General features: G+C 35.6%; 1 protein-coding gene across 8 annotated transcripts in view; it reads right to left on the bottom strand.

The window, feature by feature from the left end:
* Positions 1 to 21,542, bottom strand: part of PPP1R13B (protein phosphatase 1 regulatory subunit 13B) — a 63,231-nt gene that overhangs the window by 13,437 nt on the left and 28,252 nt on the right. For 6 of the 8 annotated variants that reach the window (XM_031553698.1, XM_010711961.3, XM_010711960.3 and 3 more), the window contains exons 4-9: positions 20,196 to 20,263; positions 4,707 to 4,808; positions 3,251 to 3,425; positions 2,703 to 2,899; positions 1,392 to 1,556; positions 455 to 635 (exon numbers count right to left, since the gene is read on the bottom strand). In XM_031553698.1, coding sequence (XP_031409558.1) covers positions 455 to 635; positions 1,392 to 1,556; positions 2,703 to 2,899; positions 3,251 to 3,425; positions 4,707 to 4,808; positions 20,196 to 20,263 — 888 coding nt within the window. The remainder of the gene's footprint in view (positions 1 to 454; positions 636 to 1,391; positions 1,557 to 2,702; positions 2,900 to 3,250; positions 3,426 to 4,706; positions 4,809 to 20,195; positions 20,264 to 21,542) is intronic. The other 2 variants (XM_010711962.3, XM_010711964.3) reach the window with 1 other exon arrangement.

Consider the following 21,542-nt stretch of genomic DNA (forward strand, 5'->3'; position numbering starts at 1 on the left):
AGAGTTGTTTATAATATTGTTTGCCATAAAGTTATTTCATTACTATAATCAAAGACACAAACTATTCAAAAATGTATTAAAGACAGAGCAGTTAATTCACAGAATCTGTAAAGGAACGTGTGCTCCTTTTATTGGTGTATCACCAAGTAAAACTGCAAAGAAAATACTCTCCTTCTTAGGAAAATTAATGAACTGAAATAAAAATGGCTCATATCAAATGAGCAGTGCCCAGTCCAGAGAAAAGTACTGACGACATACGATACTACTTTTACTGCTACAGAGATTATCCCAAAACAGAATCTTCCTTATTACCCCTTTCCAAACAATGTATATTAATATGTCAATACTTAATATATTTATATACTTTATATATCTTATTTATTGATATATATTTATCATATTTTAATATATTTTTAAATATATTATATACTTATATTAATACTTAAGCGCTTACCAGATTTTGATCTTCCATGTGTTGAGCTAGAAGCAATGGTGAGAGACTGTGGTTTGACTGGATCTACTGGTACTGCATAAGTGCCAGCACTTGGAACTTGGATGTAGGGTCCCACTGCTGCCACCCTTCCTGAAGCACTCAGAGATGATTGGGGTGACGAAGTTCCATTAATACGATTCAACTAAAAGTCAGAGAAATTGAGACGTGAACTTCCATTTAATTTAGGCATTCATCCATGAACTGGAGGTCTACATTTAATTAAATACAACTGTGCACTGTAGCTAATTCACTTTAAATAAATTGCTATTCTTAATGCTTTTATGCAAAAATTGAACTAGAAAACCAAATTTTATTCCCTAAAACCAACTCCTCAAAATTAAATTTCTCAGTAGTTGACATGAGGAAAACTGTTACCGTATAAGGTTTCTTTACATTGTACCTTTTTTGGGCAAATTGATCTTTTTTTTTAATTATTATTATTTTCTTTTTTAAGTCAACATCTCCAGCTGAGAATACATATGGGAATCCAGAAGTGATCTCTAAAGGAATGGTCTACTTTGCAACTGATTTCTAATCAAAGTCTCAGACAACTATTAAGACTAATGTCATCTGACCAGTCACTTTTTATAAGTTTTCTGCTCCAGGGAAAACAAATGAAGGACAACCCACCTTTTTATCCTGTTATGCTTTGAAGTACAGCCCAAAATCATGCTTTCTTTTCTACAAATCTAAGCTACTATAAATTTTAATACAGTATGGTCTGTAACATAAAGAAGGTACATTCTGTCCAACAGTTTTCTCATATCTGTGGAAAACCTTAAAATAGTTTTAAAATGCTTGCTACTTAGCTGGGAAAAAGTGACATGCTATGTAGTCTACGTAGTTTTAATAGGCTGCTGATAAACTAAAGTGTGGCCCTTTTAATAGTTTATCTTACAGGAATGTTTTCTTTTTGACGTGCCTCAACTTTTTTCTTGTACAGTCGTTCACGCAGCTCGTTGATTCGCTTGTCCATCATTGCCACTTCCATGTTACGTTTGTTTAAGAGTTCTTTCTGCTGCTGGAGCTTGGAGTTCTGCTCCTGATTAAGCCTGTTCCTAATCTAAATAAATAATCAAACAAATAAATACAGATACATTTTTAGGCTAGTTACTTCGTTTTGTCTGTTGCCAAGTTTGTTTTGCCACAGTGGCAATTTGAATATCACTGAAATGTTAAGTGGGATAAAACTGTTGACAGTAATTATGCTATCGATTTAATTTCCAGTTCCATATGAAATTTGGATGAGTGAATAGGAAGTTAACTGAACTGCAAGGACTAGATGCAGATTTTCCTCTCTACATGGAAATTAAACTGAAATCTCCAAAGCAGGTTTCCAGCAAATTAGGGAATGAATTACCTTTATAGTTTACCTTACAGTTTAAATCAACCATGACACCCTTTATGATAATTTTTCTTGCATTCCCGTTGGCATTTTTTCATACCTTCAATGGTAATTGTTCCATATTAAAAAAATAAATAAATCCTGAGACAAGTTTAAGTCTTGATAAACGTGTATGGGATCATTATGAAGCACAAGTAAGAAATCTTAATCAATTGAGCATCTTTGCATTTAGAAATACATGGAAAGCAGATACACCTTTTATAAATTGAAGAAGGAAAAAAGGGCCTATATTCCTAATTTCTGAAAATGTGAGACAGATTATCCGGTATGTTATATTTGATCACATAAAGAAATAAAGTTAGACCTATCTTGAAATTTAGATTATTCTTAAATGCTAAATATATATTAGATCTGTTTCCATGTCACAGTAGAGTATGTGAACAAATTTTAAATCTCCAGTGCTGATACATTGGCACATTAATTATTCTGCAAATTTTCTACAAAAAAAATGACAAAACTTCAGTGTGAATGAATATTTAATTACTGATGTGAAAACTACACTTGAGATGAACCAGTGTTTTTTGAGAAAGATGTGTGATAGCAGTATAGTGTATACTGTGAATATTGTGCAACTACAGTACACTGTAGCATAGCAAGTGAATACAGTGCAGCTTATATTTTTGATGACTTTGTTAAAATGTTAGTTCATGTTAATTTCTTACATAGCCATGACCTTACACATTAATAACATCCCAACACACCAGTTTTATGAGACTGTAGTACCAAATGCCCATTCATAATGGCAGTAACATGACTTTTCTTAATCTACATCTGTCATTTTAATCATGTCTCTCTGTTACTTACCTGTAGCTCTTGATATAATTTTTTTAATTCAACTGCTGCAGGTCCTGTTACTTGTCCATTGTAAGACTGAAACCCATTCAGTTTCCCTTTCCTTAAGTCTTCCAGTTGCTGGGTAAGCTGATCCACTTTTAACACTGCAGCCTGTAGCTCCTGCTGCTTTTCCTGGAACATGGCACTTATATGCTCAATTTCAGTTGCTAAAATGAATGAGATAATAAAAAGAAGTAGAGGGGAGTATTAATTTATAATTCTATAAGTATTGGCAAGTACAACACACTAGTTTTAAACACAGTATACATAAACATTTAAATACTTACAATGTGTTGGAAATTTGCTGATGTTTATAATAGTTACTGATCACTTAGTCTGATCACTTGTTCTGAACAAGAATTTACACCATGTATAAATTTTCTAGAAGCATGGCACCCTCTGTATGACAAATAAACATTCCATCTGAAATCCTGATAGCATACACACCGTTGTACCAGTACAACACATACAGTGAACAGAAAATGAAATAAATGAAAATACTTAGAGATTTTGCATACACAGATTGCCATTCATGATCTTGCTATAATCCACTTGTCCTCTCATGGCACGGATTTTTTTCAACTTTGTCTCCTGGGTTTCAACGCGTTCTTTCAGTTTTTGAAGCTTTTCACTCTCTGAAACAGACTGCTGCTGACGACGCTCTTGCTGCTTCAGATAACGTAAACGTTGTTCCTAACAGAAGAAGATTTTAGACAAAAAGTACTTATCACCCATTTATTCATAAAAAAAAGTGGTCGTAGTAAAACTCATCACTATGATTGGTGTTTTATTGTGTGTGTTTGCTTATTGTTATTTGTTTGTTCATTCTTGCTTTCCAGAAATCAGAAAAAGTTATATCTAGTTAAAATATACATTGGTCTTCCTGAGGAAAAAAATCCTCTCAACTCTTGTTTTAAAGCACAGAAATACAGAAGTTTTTAGACCAAATATACATATTTACATATTTACCAAATTTACATATACATGCAAAAGAAGCCCTGGCCTGAACAATCAGACACAACAGTCTGTCCTCTGGCATTTGGTTCTGCTGCTATTAATCTTTTTCCTGCTGTAGCAAAAGGTTTCAAAAAGTTTCCATAACTGTTACGAAGCTTCACAAAGTGTGAAAGTTATGCTCCATCTCTGGAGGTGTTCAGCAAGTCCAGGTTGGATGGGGCTCTGGGCAGCTTGGTCTAGTATTAAATGGGGAGGTTTGGTGGCCCTGCATGTGGCAGAGGGGTTGGAGATTCATGATCCTTGAGGTCCCTTCCAACCCTGGCCATTCTGTGAAAGTGTACAAAATACACCCAACAGACCAGTCTAAACAAGCTGATCTACTGAAAGATAATGTTTCAGATCTAAATAACAGTCCTCCCACTGGTCACACAATGGAAATATTTCTGTTTCCTATATTAGTTTAATTAAAAAAAAGAACAACAGAATTGTTATATTGATTCCTTTTAAAAGATGCAGCATTGTACTCCAAGCATTCAGTGCACATGGCATTTTGTACTACCTGAACTATGTCAAAAACATTAAACTCACTCCCCACTCTGAAAATCTATTCAGATTCTCACATCTCATAGATTCTGGAAACATAATAGATGAATATATATGAAATGGTATCTCACACTTGTTACTATACTGAGGTGAATGAGCTAGTAGAGATGAACAGAGTCAAGTGCAGTCTGCTAGAGATCACAAAACGGAAAGAGATAAAATCTAGCAATATTTTTACCAAGATACATAACTATTGGCTTGACACATTATCATTTGACGTGCTATCATTTACAGTGAAATGTTTTTATATTGCCTAGCTAAAATTAACTTGGCAAAACAACAGATTTCTCAAGCTTCCTTAAATTATCTAAAATGAATTAGTGCATTTTCCATACCCAAGTAGACTTATGTTTGCTTATGTTTAAGTAAATTGCATTGGTTACAAATCTCCATATTTTGTTTGCTGTTAATTACCTTAGCAACCAACATTTGCTGTTGATTTTCAATCTGCTGTTGTTGTCGGGCAGCCATATCTTGCAGTTCAGAAAGAGTGAGCTCAACACGTGGATTCCCGACCTGCAGACCAAAAAACATTACATCAATACATGGAATGTTCTGATATTAGAATTTTCCTTGACAGAGGAGGCTAATGCCTCATTCCAAGCTCCCAGAGGACTAAAAATGACAGATATCTATTAGGGAATAAGGAACCTCAGAGCAAAAAAAGCAAGAAATGGAAAAGCAGAGGAAAAGGAACACTAAGAAATAAAGCACAGAAAAAGGTCCTCATCTTACACTTAACATTCCTTTCCTAAGATGTGTAAAATTGGTATTTGCTGATACTGCATGTACTGTAACAGGCATGTAAGTAGGTATACTAGGCAGAAATTGGAACCGGAATCTTCTTTCCTAACATTTTCAGTGAAAGTGCCTTGGCTGCTTTAACTGGTGGTTAGCATTATTTACCTATCATAGGACAAGTACACATGAAAACCTGTAGTTAAAGGCTGTCTTGAAGCACACATCAAAATTTCACAGAATCACAGCTGGAAGGGACTTTAAAGATCATCTGCTTCCGACTGCTCTGCGATGGGCAGGGACACCTTCCTTTAGACCAGGTTGCCCAAAGCCGCAGCCAGCCTGGCCTGTAATGCCTGCAGGGATCTGGCACCACAGCTTCTCTGGGCAAAGTTGGAGTATTTAAGATAAGAAACTATGAAAAACAGTCTGTGCAAAGTGAAGTGAACTGAAGTGAAGGTGATCCACTTCCGATGCCTGAGCAGAACCTGATTGAAGAGACAAGGCCCCAGCCTCAGATCCCCCAAGAAAGACTCTGTGTATGGCCTTAATGTAAAGACATCAGGATGTGTTTTGCTGCTAATCTTAGTCTGACAGACCAAGAAGAGTGGCTGTCACCCTAGGCAAGAAGTCTTGCTGGGAGCTCCACAGGAAGATTTCAAATAAAGGTTGTCAAATGGCAGGGCATGCTGTTCTGCTCTGGGATCAATTAAATGTGTATTAGAGATCTTCATGGTTTAAAAAAGGGAAAGAAATCCTTAAAATCAATGACAGCAGTTTTGTCACTGAGGCAAGATTTAGAGAAATCTTTCCTCACAGAGGAAAGAAAAAGACAAATGAAAATTTAACACTGGCAAATCTGAATTCTGGTGACAAAGGGATTATTTAAAAGCTTCATTTTAGGAACAAGAATGACAGTTGGCAATTACTATAAAAATGTATCAGAAATCTCTGGTCTTTCTACATTGTAAACATTCAAGGCATTTTATGGAAGGCCATAGATATTAATGGAGCCTTATCATGCTTTTGCATTTCAAAACTAGCAATTTATTTGCAAAAAATCAAAGTAGAGAGGCATTACTGACAATTATTTAAAATCTACATAATGCAATGCCAGTGTGTGAGACCATGTTATATGTTTTTAAAACTGATCACATTGCTTATGTTCATTGTTTCGTTGACAAATATAATTAATTTAAATCCATACATTAAATTATTCCAACCTCTTTTTTCACCATGCAATCACAAAAACGTACGTTGTTATAAGACAAATTACAGAAGGTGACACTTGCAAATACCTGCTTTGCTATTCAGAATAAAAATAGTAATAAATAAAAAAGCCACAACCTTAAGAAATGAACTTTTTTTTTCCTGAAAGAGAATTTCAGCCTTAGAAAAATTACATCCCAAAGTTGGAAAGTTCAAAAGAGCCCAACATTTCTTGAAGATACATACACAGAATTTGGTCAGGTGATTGGATCACTGCAAAAAAACCAGATTAGTGCATTGTAATAAATAATGCAGCACCTTCACCAAGCTACAAGCCTATGCTATTAGAAAACTAAGTTAAAATTACATGATTTCCTATCTTCATTACAGTCAATGCAATGTTAAAAAAGTAAGAAGAATTAAATGTTTTGGATATATTGAGAAATAAAACTCTTCAAGTGATTGCTTACAAAATGGAACGCAATCTAGAAGTTTTACAGACTGAGAGGAAAAAAAAGAAACAAAAATAGAACTCCAACTAGCATTTTCTATTTCAACACTGTGAGTGAACACAGCAGTTCAAAAAAAAAGACTGAACTTAGTAGTGCCTGGTTTTGTTGTTTTCTTCTACTACTAGCATTACTTACGAGAGACAAGAATCTTTCACAACATTCTCTAAAGCCAAATAACTTGTGTGCATTTGTGGTCACCACCTAATATATCAGAGAAATACTTCACTTTTAATTACAGACAGAAAGGCTTGAAATGGATAAGAAAGGAAATTTTTCCAAGTGCCATCCCTCAAACAAAACCACTCGAGAAACTAAAGTAGCATAGGAAAGCCAGACACTGCTCCTAGGATATATTCATGCTCTGCTGCATTCCTTTGGCATGGCCTTTCACCAAAAGAACATAAACCTCTGCTGGACTTCACACGTAAGTCTCAAATGGGGCTCAGAATGGACTGAAGTCTACCTACTGGATCACTCCACAAAAGTGGAGAAAAAAAGGTAGCATTTTTCCATCATAAATATAGTTTCAAAAATAGTCTGATGCAAGTTGTGTCTATGAAAAGTCTTCCCAGTGCTTCTCTCTTTTCTGCTTTAATTATCAGTTTAAGTTTACACTGAGAACTCATTCTATTTCTGCTTGCACTAGTACATTTCAGTACTGTCCACGAAATGGATGCTCCTTCCTGCAAAGAAATCTTGTTTAAAAATATGTCCAGATTGAAGAAGTGGGACACCTGTGTAATGGTCAAACATTTTTCAATGTAAGAAAGCCATTTTACTGAGTAAAAATTACAGATTTCCTTAGTGAGATGTGTAACCCTCAGTGTACAATGACATTAAGGAATGGTTTGTAAAACCACCAGAAACAAAAACCAACTTGATCTAAAAGCTCAGGATTGTTACTGCTTTAAAGAAGCATATTTAAAGTCTATTAGACAATGCTTGAAAAAAGTACTGCATCACTTTGCATTATGTAAAATAGAAGAAAAATTACAAGATGAATGTTAATACTAGCTTCTTAAAGAAGCTATGAACTGTAGTAAAATATTCTGTTTAGAAAATGGAATGTCTAAAACTAACTTTTATATAGAGCAAAGCATGAGACCATGAGAAACACTGATAATTAGCCATTTACATGTAAATGTCCTATGAGAAGTCTTTTTATGTTTACCTCACTGAATACAACCATACCTGTTCTTTCCAATTTAAATAACTACACTACATCTAGGAAAGAAAAGAATAAACATTTGAGGAAACAAAGTTTTAAACCTTTAGCTTCACTCTGAGTTTCTTCTTTTTCATCCACATGATAGTTAACAGATCAAGCAGAATTCCTCTTCAACATCAAGTCAATTATTTTCAGAAAGACTGGAGCTGATTTCAGGTCTCCAAAAGAAGACAGCATCATTTTTGAAAAAGTATGAAAATGAGTGAATCTTTCTCTTGCAGAGATCTATTTGAATCAATTTGTTTTGAACATCTCATGGTAGTTGAGTCGGCTTCTAACAAGCTGTATGCAAACACTGCCGCTGCAAAAAGTCAGTCGCAGTCCTTTCTTCAGAACCCCATGTTATGCAAGGCAAAGGGATCAGTGTACTTTCTCAGCTCCTTAACAAGGTTGTTGGTTCCTCAGTTTCTTAAGTTTGCAACGTTCATACCAGTCATTAACAATTTCATACATGAAGTGACTCACCTTTCATAACAAACATGAGCCTATTACATTTAAGGTCAGACCTCCTCCTTTTTCCTGCAGCAACAGAAACCTACCTCCCACAGAACTGCCTTCTAAAGGACATACCAAACAGCCACTGCAAATATCTACTCCTACAGATTCCACAGATTCATTTGCTATGTGGTGATACATCAAAGGAGACAATTTTGCTGATTTGTAAATTTCTTTTCATTGATTCACAGAAGCATTTACACAGAGATGAACACCTTAATAAAATCCTGTTGAGCAAACACTGAGTTATTAGGCACAGAGGTGTTATCATAGATGTTTCAGACAAAAATGCGGTACCCTATATTCCATAATTTCTTAGGATCAACAGAAATCTAAAAAAAAAAAAATAAAAAATTGTCTTTATTTAATTTAGCACGTCGCTTTAAAAAGTTATGATGAGAGAGAGAATTTGTAATGAACTGCAGCTTCAGCATCTGGCATTATCCTCCTCTACAAGCTAGTATTTTACCATTTGATGATTAATATTTTCAGGACAGGTGAGATGAATGGAATAGTAGTAATTAAATAGTTTGGAAGCCAGTTTATAAGCAGCCTCAAAGCAAGCCTACCTTAGATATTTAATTAAGAGGAAGAATCTCCTAATAATGAATTCTGCACATTAGCCTTGTCACTTTGAAAGCTCATTTTTTTGATCCTCCTTCCTTTATTTCTGTCCTCACACAATGCTGTTCTGTCTATCACCACAAACTCCTCAGTCTCTCTTTACTCAGTCTACACGCTTCTGAGCTAAGAGGAAAAGGTGTACTCCCTGGAAAGCCACAACAGTAAAAGAAAAATTGCATCTGAACTCAAATTAATTCCTTGACAATCAGAATGTATTTAGTCAGACATTCAAAGCATGAACGCAGATTCCAGAAGTTTTTTTGTCTTTATTTTCATCTGAAGTTAATCTTTTAAGGGGAATCAAAAAGCTATGGAACTGACCTTTCAAAAAATATTGTTTTTTAAAAAGGTGATACGGATGTGGTTTGATTTTGTGCACTTCTCTGCCTCACTGAGCCATAAAAATACTTTGATTTTTTAAGTTTGCATTTATAAAAACAAAACTACTCTGAAAATAACATGGAAAAAAATCCACCAAACCCACACCTGAGAATGCTGTGTTTTCAGAAAAACACAGAAAAAGCAAAACAACAAAAACTCCAAAGCTTTACAGGCACCATAATGACTGGCAATCTCATGATTAGGTTTGGCAATGCCTAGTTTCTCAAATAGCCAGCATAAAACATAATTCAACCAATTAACTGAAAAAGAAAACCCAAATAACAGAAGCATTTATCAACCATTTCCTGCTCACTGTCTCCACAGATCTTTCCCTAGGTTTGCAAGAACCACCATGTCATTATCTTCCCTTATCTTAAGAAGAAGAAAGGAATAGATAAGTGTTCACATCCATCTCACACACATCTCCCTTCCCAAAGCTCTGCACTAGAGACTGTAGGTTCAAACCTCTTGAAACTGGACACAATCCACCTTCTCCAATGGATATTCTTGCACAATGAATCACACGCAATGAACTTTATCACCAGCTTTCTAGCCTTCTTCCTGCAATGTACTTCTACTACCTCTGTTCTTATTCTGTACTCTACTACTACTCTTTTAGTATTAACATGCATCTTTCTCCCCATTTTTAATGCTTGGCATGGTCAGAGGATTCTAAGGTTAAATCACCAATTGTCAAGATCCAACATAGCTCAGATAAAATGTCACCAGCCTGTGTGCAGGGGCTGAGGAAGTCTGCATCCTGGCTTCTGCCTTGGACCTCAGGATGGCGTGTGAAAGAAAACAGTCTTTACCATGGTGGGGCAATATCAGCATATCAAAAGCCAGAGATAGCAGGGGAAAAATATAAAATAGAAAAAGCACAAGATCATAACTGAATTAGAAGTAGCAAATCCTTTGGGGCCTTGATTTCAAGAATTTATTACCCACATGGGATTCACCACTGAGGCACACAACTTTGCCTTGGTGAAAAGGAAGCACTACTCCCTAATAAGGGAAGACAACAAACTCTAAAGGTACTGTAAGTTGCTCCTGAGAAGACTTTAAATGCCTACATAGAAATGAAAATTAAAAACTCTCATTTATAACACATACAAAAATATTCAACTTTCCATAATCTACTGCAGTTTCAGGCAGCTATTCCTACCTAGAGCAATACCAAACTTTCCTCCAGACTAGAAATTTACCTTTACAGAGCTGCCAAACCAATGCAGTCGTGTGATAAAAACAGAACTGGCAGGTCTGAGACTTAGCAGGAAGTGGAATGTATTACATAAATGACCATTCTTCCGTAACACAGCAGACTGACAACTGTAAAATGAACAAGTTGGTGTGCTGCCCAGCCAGTCACTTCCAGACTGGGATGAAGACACTGAGAAGTCTCAGCCTTCCCAAAGTAGGGAGCTCTCATCCCAGTAGCCCAAGTCCAGCACTTTCCTTTTTGTTCTGCCTTGAAAGGAAAGGAAGAGCTCCAGCTCTGTCTGCTCAGACAGCAAGCTTCCAAAGCAGGAAAGAAAATAATGGCCTCCTCTACATGCTGAATCTATCAAAATATTTCTTAATTCTTCCATGCTAACTTCAACAAAAACAGTAGAAGCCCATCAGTCACACACAACTTCTTGTCCTAACCTTCATTCAAATTAACATAGCTTAGAGGATGCTTTCACTTGCTCAGTTAAATCTTCAGAGATTTCTGATAAGAATAGTCATTGCCATAGCCATTGTACCTATCCTCAGGAGAACAGCAGGAATAACAGGAAGATATGGGAATTTACTATAATAGTTCTGTATCCAATACATCTTGGATGAAATGCATGTATGTTTTCCATAAAACTTAATTATAGTGCAATGTATAACAGGCAATTTTAAAAACTTGTGTGAAAATTCATGCATAAAATTCTAAATAGACAAAATAAAATATGCTTTTATTAAAGTAGGCTTTCTGCTGTTCTCAACGTGGATGACATTATTTCCAGTTTAATGGCTTCAGCCACAGCTCCGCCTGGCATTTTTTTAATTGGGTCAGAAACATGCCGATAGCAGAAATCCATTTTAAAGAATCCAATGACAAGAGCATATGCCTTTTTTAGCCTAATGGAAATGAACAAGCTAATTAAACCCAGAAAAGGCAACCAGAATATTGGGAATTAAAGAAAAATACAACCACCATGTGCTATCTCCTGATAATAAAATAATTTTGAAATTAACATCACAAAAGTCATCTGGTTACTTTACTTAGAATTTGTGACAAAACGGTAATTTTACTTGAGCAAATGAACAAACTGTTTCTTAGAACTGAAAAAAAAATTTCAACTATATCATTATTTTATGAAAAATCTCACATTATCTATATTTGATAAAATATTAACCTCACATTTTAACCTAAAATACATTGTTAACAATTTCTCCAACTTGCTGATAGAAATAGGTCATTCCATTTAATATGGCTTTAAAGTCTGCTCAGCATGAGCCAGACTCCAGATTTCTCATGTTTACTACCGTTTGCTCGTATTTCTTAGAAATCTCCTAGGTGAGACTGTCCTCTATTCTGGTCAGAACAGCTAAGAAAAGCCAGAACTTAAATATACAGAACGAAAATCAGAACAACGTTAAAACAGATTTTCAAAACCACAGTTGGATTTAAACATATGTTAAACATCTGCTATATATAAAACAAAAAATGCCTGCAAATGACTCCTACTACATAGGAAAGTAGTATCTAGAACTCGTTATTTAAAATATTACTTTCTTTGTCCCTGCAGACACTTATTAGTCAGATAAATCTTAACCTCATTTGTATTTGCTTTAATATCCAGCTAAAATACCCAGCAGCTGATTTGACAAACCCAATACTCCTAGCAAAAGACAAATATTTTAAAAGAAATCATGCATTCATATAGGAATGGTAGCAGATTGTGCACACAACTTCAGACCTGCTTACAACACCAATCCTTTTACTCAGAGTAATTATAAGTAATAGTCGTGTTTCAAGGCACATTGTTCAAGTTTCTTTAAAAACAGTCTTGGAATTGTGGTTTTGTTGATCTTTAAGACAAAACAACTTTTTCAAGAAAATTAATCTTACCTCAGTAGGCTAGCACTTCTATGTCAAAGTAACATGCTTGCTATCAAATAAGCGTTTAATTTTCTCTTAAGTAACTGATTCAGTATGAAACGTTTCTTTGGTGCTGTAATGTTGTTTACAGGAGAACAGTATAACAGAGCATTTCCACAACACAGAAGTACTGAAAATAAATGCCTTGTTTTGATCTGAACATGTGAGATGGCGTATGGATTGCACGACCCACAAGGCCATAATATTTTGAAGTAAATAGTTTTCATAAGGTCTTATAACTTAACTACGACAGTAAATTCATCTACAAAATCTGATTTACTCAGAATTTCATTTCAGAGATAAGGAGTTACAAAACACAAATGGTCCATGTTCTGCTCAAGTGCCAATGAAATTCAAAGTCATTTAAACTCAAGTGTGAAAGCCATACAGTATTTAAATAGCATGCACTGAAGTGTAAAACTTTGGAAAAGTAATTAATTACCTGCTTGCTATTCTCCCATGTAATTGTAAGAGAGCACATCTTTATTTTGCAGCATTGCCCGTCAGCAGAAAACACGTGCGTTGCTTCAGCATGCTCCAACTCCATATTTCTGTAATTTTCTGTCTACACTAATTGTTTAACTGTTCAACGTGAGTAAGGCGAGTCAACAACTGCACACATCTTAGGGGTTCCAGCATGGCTTTTTGCTTCGATGCAATCAATAGAAGGTAGGATATTTTTTAATCTTATTCCATATGAGATATATGCTTCCCCGATTCTTTATCAATATGAAAAACTGTCTCTCTGCATTCATCAACAACCAGCTAACGGAAAAGGCTAGTGGATTTAGCCAGCAGTGAAAGACCTAATCAGTGCAAGATCAAGCCAGCTGTCAACTAAGATCAGCTTGATTCGTTGCACTTTTCATATTCAATGGAAAATGTTGACTTATACACATTTCTTTTAGTTCAACTGAAAAATGTAAGAATACAGACAGCTTTGCTTTAAGAAGACAACAAAATATTTGCTCAATTTCTTTTTTCGTAGTACTACTGAGTGCAAAAACTGAACACCAAAAAGATCAGGAAAATCACCACTTCTCGTGTTTAATTTTACTGTTAAAAAGGACAGAAAATCATGCTAGATGAAATTTAACAGCATCTTTATTAACAGAGACTGCCTAGAATAAAAAGGCAAACAATGTAGTCAAAATAGATACAACAATCTCATGTAAATAACTCTCCTTGTATTTGCTAAAATGCTCTTCCCTACACACTCTGGCTTTTTCTTAAATCTTGCATGCAGAAAGATAAATATGTAAGCCAGCAGTAAAGCTAAAGCATGTGTATAATAGCATACATCAAGAAGCTGCACATCAGAGAAGTCTGCAGAAAGCCAAAATGTAGACTTAAGGATTTTTAAGTACTAAGCATGGAAGGAAATACAAAAACCCCATTATCAATTTCTAATGTCTCTAAAAATTATAACGTTCCAAAAAGTAAAAACATAAAAAGCTGTAATTTACCTTACAGAAGTCAGGAATGGTATGCAAGTTCACTCTCTCTTCATTCTTTCATGAAAAGAATTCAAGTATGATTCAGTGCACTTACACAAGAGATCCAGCCAAATGGATCTCCATAAGGACACTGAAGAACTGTACGTCAAAGCATGATATTGTGAATATTCCAGCTGCACAAAGAACAGGCTTATTTTTAGCAAGAAAGGAAAGGTATGAGCTATAGAGTAGAATCATCCAGTACGAATAAGAGAAGAAAAACAAGTTGAACTCCCTTGCTCCTAAATTAGCCACAGGGACTTTCATTTTCTGCACTTTGATGTGAGGAAGACTGCAGGGGGAACAAACCTAACTACAATTGGATCACGAGGCCGTTGCAGAGACAGAGGAATGGAATAATTCTCTTGCCTGGGAAATCCATATGGGTGGGAAGTAGGTATATTACGTGTCCAAAAGGCTTGATGGACAGGAAACTAAATGAATGCGTAAATCAACATTTAAAGGTGTGTCAGAGAAAGGAGGCCAGAGTTCCACTGCAAGCACACGAATGCACTCACACACATGCACACAACAAAAAGCCATGACATACAAAGACTGTGGAAAACACTATCTGCAGATAACACGACCACATGAAAGAGATGAAAGAACTGAAATCTGTTTGGAGATGGAGGGACAAGCTAAACTCTCAAGTTTTAACAGCTAAAGCTCTTAGAGCTCTTTGCTGGCACAGTGACTGTCTTAATCTGTCTCCTGTAAGGAACTACAGAAATAAAGGAGAGGACAAGTCCCATTTTCCTTACAGTAACTTATTATCAAGTTATTTAGTTTAACTAAAAATTACACTAATGTGACTTCAAAAAATACAACTGTTTAAAAAGACATTAAAATTTGAATTGTCAGTGTAAAGATTGGAAAAGAACAACAGGACTTCATGAAAAATAACAAATGAACTCCTCAGGTAATGTTTATTTTATGAACTAACGTGCATAATGTTGTGTCAGTTGATGCACCCATATATTCTAAACTATTCTACCTTTATATAAGGGCCAAGCAAATTCAGATCTCAATGTGTGGTAACAACTGGATGCAATTTTTCACTTTATTTAGTTAGAAATCTAGGGAAATGTGTGTTACTACAAGTTTCTTGGATGAGAAACATATGAAAATATGTATCACAGTTTGAGGTCAAGCAAATTGGAAGGACCTCTTATCCTCCCTCTTCCATGGACGTCCACAGCTAAATATAGCTGTAAAACTGACAGCCTGAGGAAAAACAAAGTCAGATCTGCAGAAGAGGAAACTAAACGTGTGGACTGAGTAAATGGTACAGTGTAGGCCTTTCCTCTCCTGCAAAATGAGGACCACCTGTTGGCTGCCAAGTTCCCTGTAACTTGATGAACAGAACTATCTTTGGGTGCCCAGGAGAGCAGTAGAACTACAAAAGACAGTGAAAACCACCAAGCCCCAATACTCAGAGAAAAGAAGGGGAGTAGGAAGAATTGAATGGAATTTAGATGGATGAGAAGATAACAGATAAACAAGAAAAGGTAATATATATACATACACACAGAAAAAAAAGTTAAAAAAAAAGTTAAAAAAAGTACTTATGATCATCTCACATATCTGTAGACCTCTAGGTAGACTTCTTGGTATCTAAATCTACAGAGATTAAAAATTATGTATATACATGCAGAAAGCATGGAGGAAACCAGTTCCTTTGCAGTGGTTGCAATGTTTTTTTCCAAGTTGAGTACAAAGAGTGTTTCCTGTTCCCAATAAATTTTCTTTAGACTCTTCAAAACAAATTAAGTCATGTATTAGCTGATTAGTCATAAACTAATACTATAACAATTGCAATAGAAAATGATCACAGAGTAAGTCAAATGTGATGATCATTCTCATAAAATGGAAGCATCTGGTCCAATTTTGTCCATTATGAACTGAAATATATTTGAGAAACTCAAACATTATTCAAGGCATTTCAAATCCCAGAATTATATGATTTTTGCCTAAAATGTTTACAAAAGGACTCTGAATGAGATAAAAGGTCAGGAACATCTGAATTCCCGATAGTTTCAGAGAAGTTCTTTCTATTAGGTAACACAATTACTAATCTTGTAGAGATGTTACCCTACATAAACTATCCTTTATAGAGGTGTGAAGAGACTGGGATTTCTAGTTCAGCAAGAATTCAAGAGCTAGTTGTTTGCATCAACATTAGCTTTGGACTGTAATTTCTTCCCTACTAATTTATTTTTTTCCCCTCAAGTTCTTTAGTTGGATTAGTTTTTCTATTTTTGAAGAGAAAGATAGAGCAAGCATTTCGGGAAATGCATTAGATGAATTTGGATTCTCCTCAGACAGTTTGTCATTAAATCTATTAAACTAACAGCTTGAATTAGATGTCTGCAAGGAAGATGCAGCAAGGCTCCCCTCGCTGACAAGTAATGAGAACTTTAGGAACGTATGCCTCAAACCTGTGAACTCTCTTAGTGAAAGTGGAAGATACGATAGTCTTGGCTCCTTACAAGATGTAGCATACAAAACTGCAGCAGAAAACTGGGAAGATACCAATTTTATTTAATTAGTAGCTTTTTATATGATCAAAATGTTCCGTGAGGCCTGCAAGAAAGTTTCCTCAGGAAAATAAAAATCCCTGCAAATTGCTAGAATTCCTTCTGTTGTCTTTTAATGAAAGTCCTTGTTTAGACTTACAGCTGAGACCCATGAAAGGACCTAGATTTCTAAGACTGACACTGTAATTTGCTCATTTTAAACAAAAGTCATTAAAACTTGTCTTACGTGAATGGCAGACTCTTCCAAGTACACTGTTAAATGTTACAAACAGAAACTACTTAATACTTACAAGCGTATATAAGTTGTATTTGTAGCTCAGATTTGAATAGCAGACTAAGCTCTTTATCCTTTAACATTTCAAATGAGGAACTTCAAGTAATTATGTGTAACAAATATCTGAGTAATCTGATTACCTTTTTGTCTGGACAACTGTTATCGTATGGTCAGTCCTCTTTCCAGGACTTCCTTCTAGTAAGACTACAATTTATTTTTCCCACTGATGACAAGCAGCTGCACCACAATGGATGGCTCCCAGTCGCTCTCCTGTGTACCACTGACCTCCAGTGGCTACAACTATATTTGTTCTTTCTCACTGTTATTCCTATGGAACAATTCTTGGATAATGCGAAGACGTCTGGAAGAAAATAACACCTAGCACTGTATGATCACTATTTCATGGCCACTGATAGCAAGTGAGAAATGACTGAACAGTAGAGGGCACTTCCAGCATCAGCATACTGTGCATCATCAAATCAGAAAATAATTTATGTAGAAAGATGCCTATGGAAGTAACCTGGTTCAACGACCCTTACTGAGAGCTGCTCAGCTTGCTCATGACCTAATCAGAGTAAGTTTTGAATCTCTAGTAGGATGGAAATTCCACAGACTCTAGGCAATCTGTTCCAAAGACCAACTGCTCTCACTAAGAAGACTTTTTCACCAATCTTTAATTAGAATTTCCCTTTTTACAACTCATGTCCAAATCGCACTGACTCAGTTACATATGCAAAAGAAACGGACAGGGAGCCGTTCTTAGAGAAGTGAATCTCTCTTTGAGACACTGTCCAGTCTCCTTGGAAAAGGAAAATGTTTGGTTTTCTAAGTCCTATCTCCACATACATATATCTCAGACAGCAACAGAAAGAGATCAGACCCAAACTACAGAATAATTCCACTTCCAGAAGTTGTCAACAAAAGCAGGAAAAAGTCACCTCAGGGAGAAACGCTCAAGTTTATACAATCTCACTTTGTTCTGCAAATGCAAAGCTCTCAGACTAACACTTACTGATACGTTTCTTTTTACAGTGCGTTTCACTGTCTGAAGAGACCTTACCCATTCTATTTTTAACATTAAATCTTTATTTGGAAGATAATCTGATAAAATTTGTGTATTTTAATAATCTTGTGATTTTAAGCTCCCCATTATTTAAATAATTGCTGATCGTGTACATAGTTTCAAGAACAGTAAAAACACTGCGTGACAAAATGCCAATTCATACAATTATCCAAAGTGAATTCCAGACAGATTGCATACAACTTTTTTTCCACGACTATTGATTCAAACACAAAAGCAAACATGTATCTAGAAATTCTCTATGCATGCCACACGTTCAGCTTTATCTAGATATTAAATAAAAATCAACCATTTCACATTAAAACAATGCATATAGTAACACAAATATACCTCAATGAAGAACACTTGAAATGTTTGAGCTGTCTTCAACGTTCCACTGGTTTGCATTGATTTTTAGGGCTAGTCTAACATTCAGCAGTCCAGTAACAATGAATAAGCCTAATGCATTACGTAAGTGTAAGCTGATTAAATCCTTGATCCTGCAGCCACCGCTTTTTTTCCCTTCCCCCTCCAATTTCAAACTTAGCATAATTGAAAAATCTGAGTTTTGTAACTTTCAAATCCTAAGTTGTACCACTTTTGGCATAAAACCCACAACTTGTATTAACATAATCCCTTCAGGTCCTTCTTGTCTTTTAGTAATTTCAGGAACTTGCCAAAAGTCTACTTTAAAGTGATCGGTTCCCCAGTAAATTTTACTTTTATGGCCAAATGTTGTGCTTTTTTAATACATACTGAATGGCACACAAGCAGCAGAGTTTATCACATTACCAGTACCTATAAAATAAACAGCAAATCAAATTAAACAAAGTGATGCTCTCATAACGTTCAGTACTGCCAGGAAGTCAGATTAGAAGGCGTACTGCTCATGGAAGTCCTAATTTCCACAATATGTTGTATCTCCGTTGAAGTAAATGGGCTATGGGGAACGAGGAGGTCACGAAAGAGTTATGTTCCCCTAGGACACTGTACTCCCATGATCTCACTACACTGACAGTATTACAATGGAAGTAGGATAAACAGATCCATGCAGGAGAGGGGAAAAAAAAAATTCCTTCCACTAGGCCCAAATGCCACATAGAAAACCAGCCGCTAAGAGATGAAACCTGACTAAACAGCTGAATGGACAAAAAATATCTCACAACTTTTCAGCATATTTAGCTGTATGTGTGAATTTCAGATGCCAATTATCAGGAAGTATACAAACACAGAATCACTTAACTTGCACAACAGTTTTCAGAATTTTAGGGTTTGGGTTTGTTTTTAAGACATTTCAACTTCAAAAATCCGTTGTTTTGTTTTTAAACAAAGAGAAAGAGCCCTATGTATATTTTGAAATCAACAGCATTCCACAATGATTAAAAAGTATTAATTTGTGAGCTCAAATCTTGAAATTTAAAAATGTTACAGAACAGTCAGCTGTAACTATAGTGCCACAGAAGAAGGAACAGCACAGCTCTAAGTGAACTAGGACAGATTACATCCTGCTGAGTTTTTATTAGAATTGAAGATGAGAAGGGACAGAACAAAGTAAAGGGAATTCCATCCAACTATGGAGCACAAGATTTTTAAGACATGGTAATTTTGAAAGAGATATACGTGTTTCTTGTAAAAGAGACGATGGTCAAGACAGGTTTCACTGAAAGCTATAAAACTGATATATACTGCATAGTGTAGGCTATTTTAAATTAGCAACTTGGTAATATTTTATCTAAACAACCACAAAAACCCAGAACCTAGCGCTTAAACTAGTATAAGGAAGTTGCATTGCAGTTTCTATCTTCTGTAGGCATCTGAAAACATCCCAATCCATGAATACTTTTTCACATTTTAACAAAAGAGGCTGAGTCATAAACTCAATATTAGTGATTAAAAAAGCAGGGAGTGAGGGGCAAGGTACCCGGACAGGCAATAGTAGTACGCAAGTGTAATAGAGCTGACTGTTTCCTCACACAAATAAGACAGAGAAAGGCAGGTGATAAAACGCAGCAGTTCGTAAGACGCTGAAGACTTCTCATGTTACAGAAGTGAATTTCTTTTTAGACAGAAGTTTGACAGCTATTCACGAAATCAAAATAGAAGTTCTATACATTTTCCACTAGTTCCCACCATAACAGATCTTGCAAACCAATAATTTTTAAAACGTTCAATATGTGACTGAAACTGAACGAAAACCTTTATAATTTGTTACATACCCCATTCTCTGTACGCTTCTCCACAGGTATACTTATTCCATTTCTTTGGTTCTGGGTTTGTCGTCCACCTAAAAGTAAAGCATCACACGTACTGCAAAGCTGAGTTTTCAACACAAATGGTTTTCATTCTCGAATCCATACTTTTAAAAAATTTGTACATACAGCTCTTACCTATCCCATTATGTTATTCTTTGTATGTGGTAGTCGGAAAAGATAAAACATTTACCTCACAGATTTCCTCTGTTAACAGTACAGACAAATAGGCCTACTTTTCTGACTTGTGTTTTGGCAATGATAATACGAAATGGAATGTATTGAGCACGACTATTGCAGTTTCACTCTTCTATGTTCATAAAAAGAAGTAGCTCCAACTAATTGTACTAAAATGACTATGTCAGAGGAAGCTTCTCCAATGCCTTAAAAAAAACTTTATTCTGCAAATTGATCAAAAAGTCTATGATTAATTAAAATGTTTTACTTGCATGGTTCAGAAGGGACATTTTCCTTGTACGTGACAATGCGGCTTCTGATATAACGTTGTTAGAAGCCAAATTATCCAAATGATGACTGAATATTTTACAAAAATATCTAATTAATATGTATGCATAAATCCCTTATTGGATTATATTATTATATAATATATTATATTATATATATTATTGGATCTGCTACTTCTGGCATTCTAAGCAAACAGTAGCCACATGGATATCAAAAGAAAGCTCAGATCAAAGCAATAAGGTCTCAGACAAAACTTGAAATTCAATTGTCAGTAGTCAGGTTAGTTCAATGAGCATGCAAATATACATTTCATTTTGAGATTTCATTCCTATCCTCCAGCCGGTCTGAGAGCAATAAATAATATAACATACAGCCTCTAAATTCTTATACCAGTTGGATCAGATAAATGAGATTTTTTTCTTTTGATTCCAGTCTTTTAATAAAGTCCCTCATCTAACATGGTTTTATACAAAGATCTTTTTTGTACAACAGACTAGAAATATTTCAAGATATCAATTATTACCACCAGTATATATATACATGAAGTACAGAGAAAGTAAAGCTTCTGAGACCTCTCTCAATTATGCTTTTAAAACAGATTTTAGTTTCACAGAATCATAGAATTGTAGGAGTTGGAAGGGACCTCTAGAGATCATCGAGACCAACCCCCTGCCAAAGCAGGTTCCCTACACCAGGTCGCACAGGTAGGCGTCCAGGCGAGACTTGAATATCTCCAGAGAAGGAGACTCCACAACCCCCCTGGGCAGCCTGTTCCAGTGCTCCGTCACCTCACCGTGAAGAAGTTCTTACGCACATTTGTGCGAAACTTCCTATGCTGCAGCTTATGTT

The sequence above is a fragment of the Meleagris gallopavo genome, chromosome 5 (genome assembly GCF_000146605.3).
Source record: "Meleagris gallopavo isolate NT-WF06-2002-E0010 breed Aviagen turkey brand Nicholas breeding stock chromosome 5, Turkey_5.1, whole genome shotgun sequence".
Taxonomy (NCBI): domain Eukaryota; kingdom Metazoa; phylum Chordata; class Aves; order Galliformes; family Phasianidae; genus Meleagris; species Meleagris gallopavo.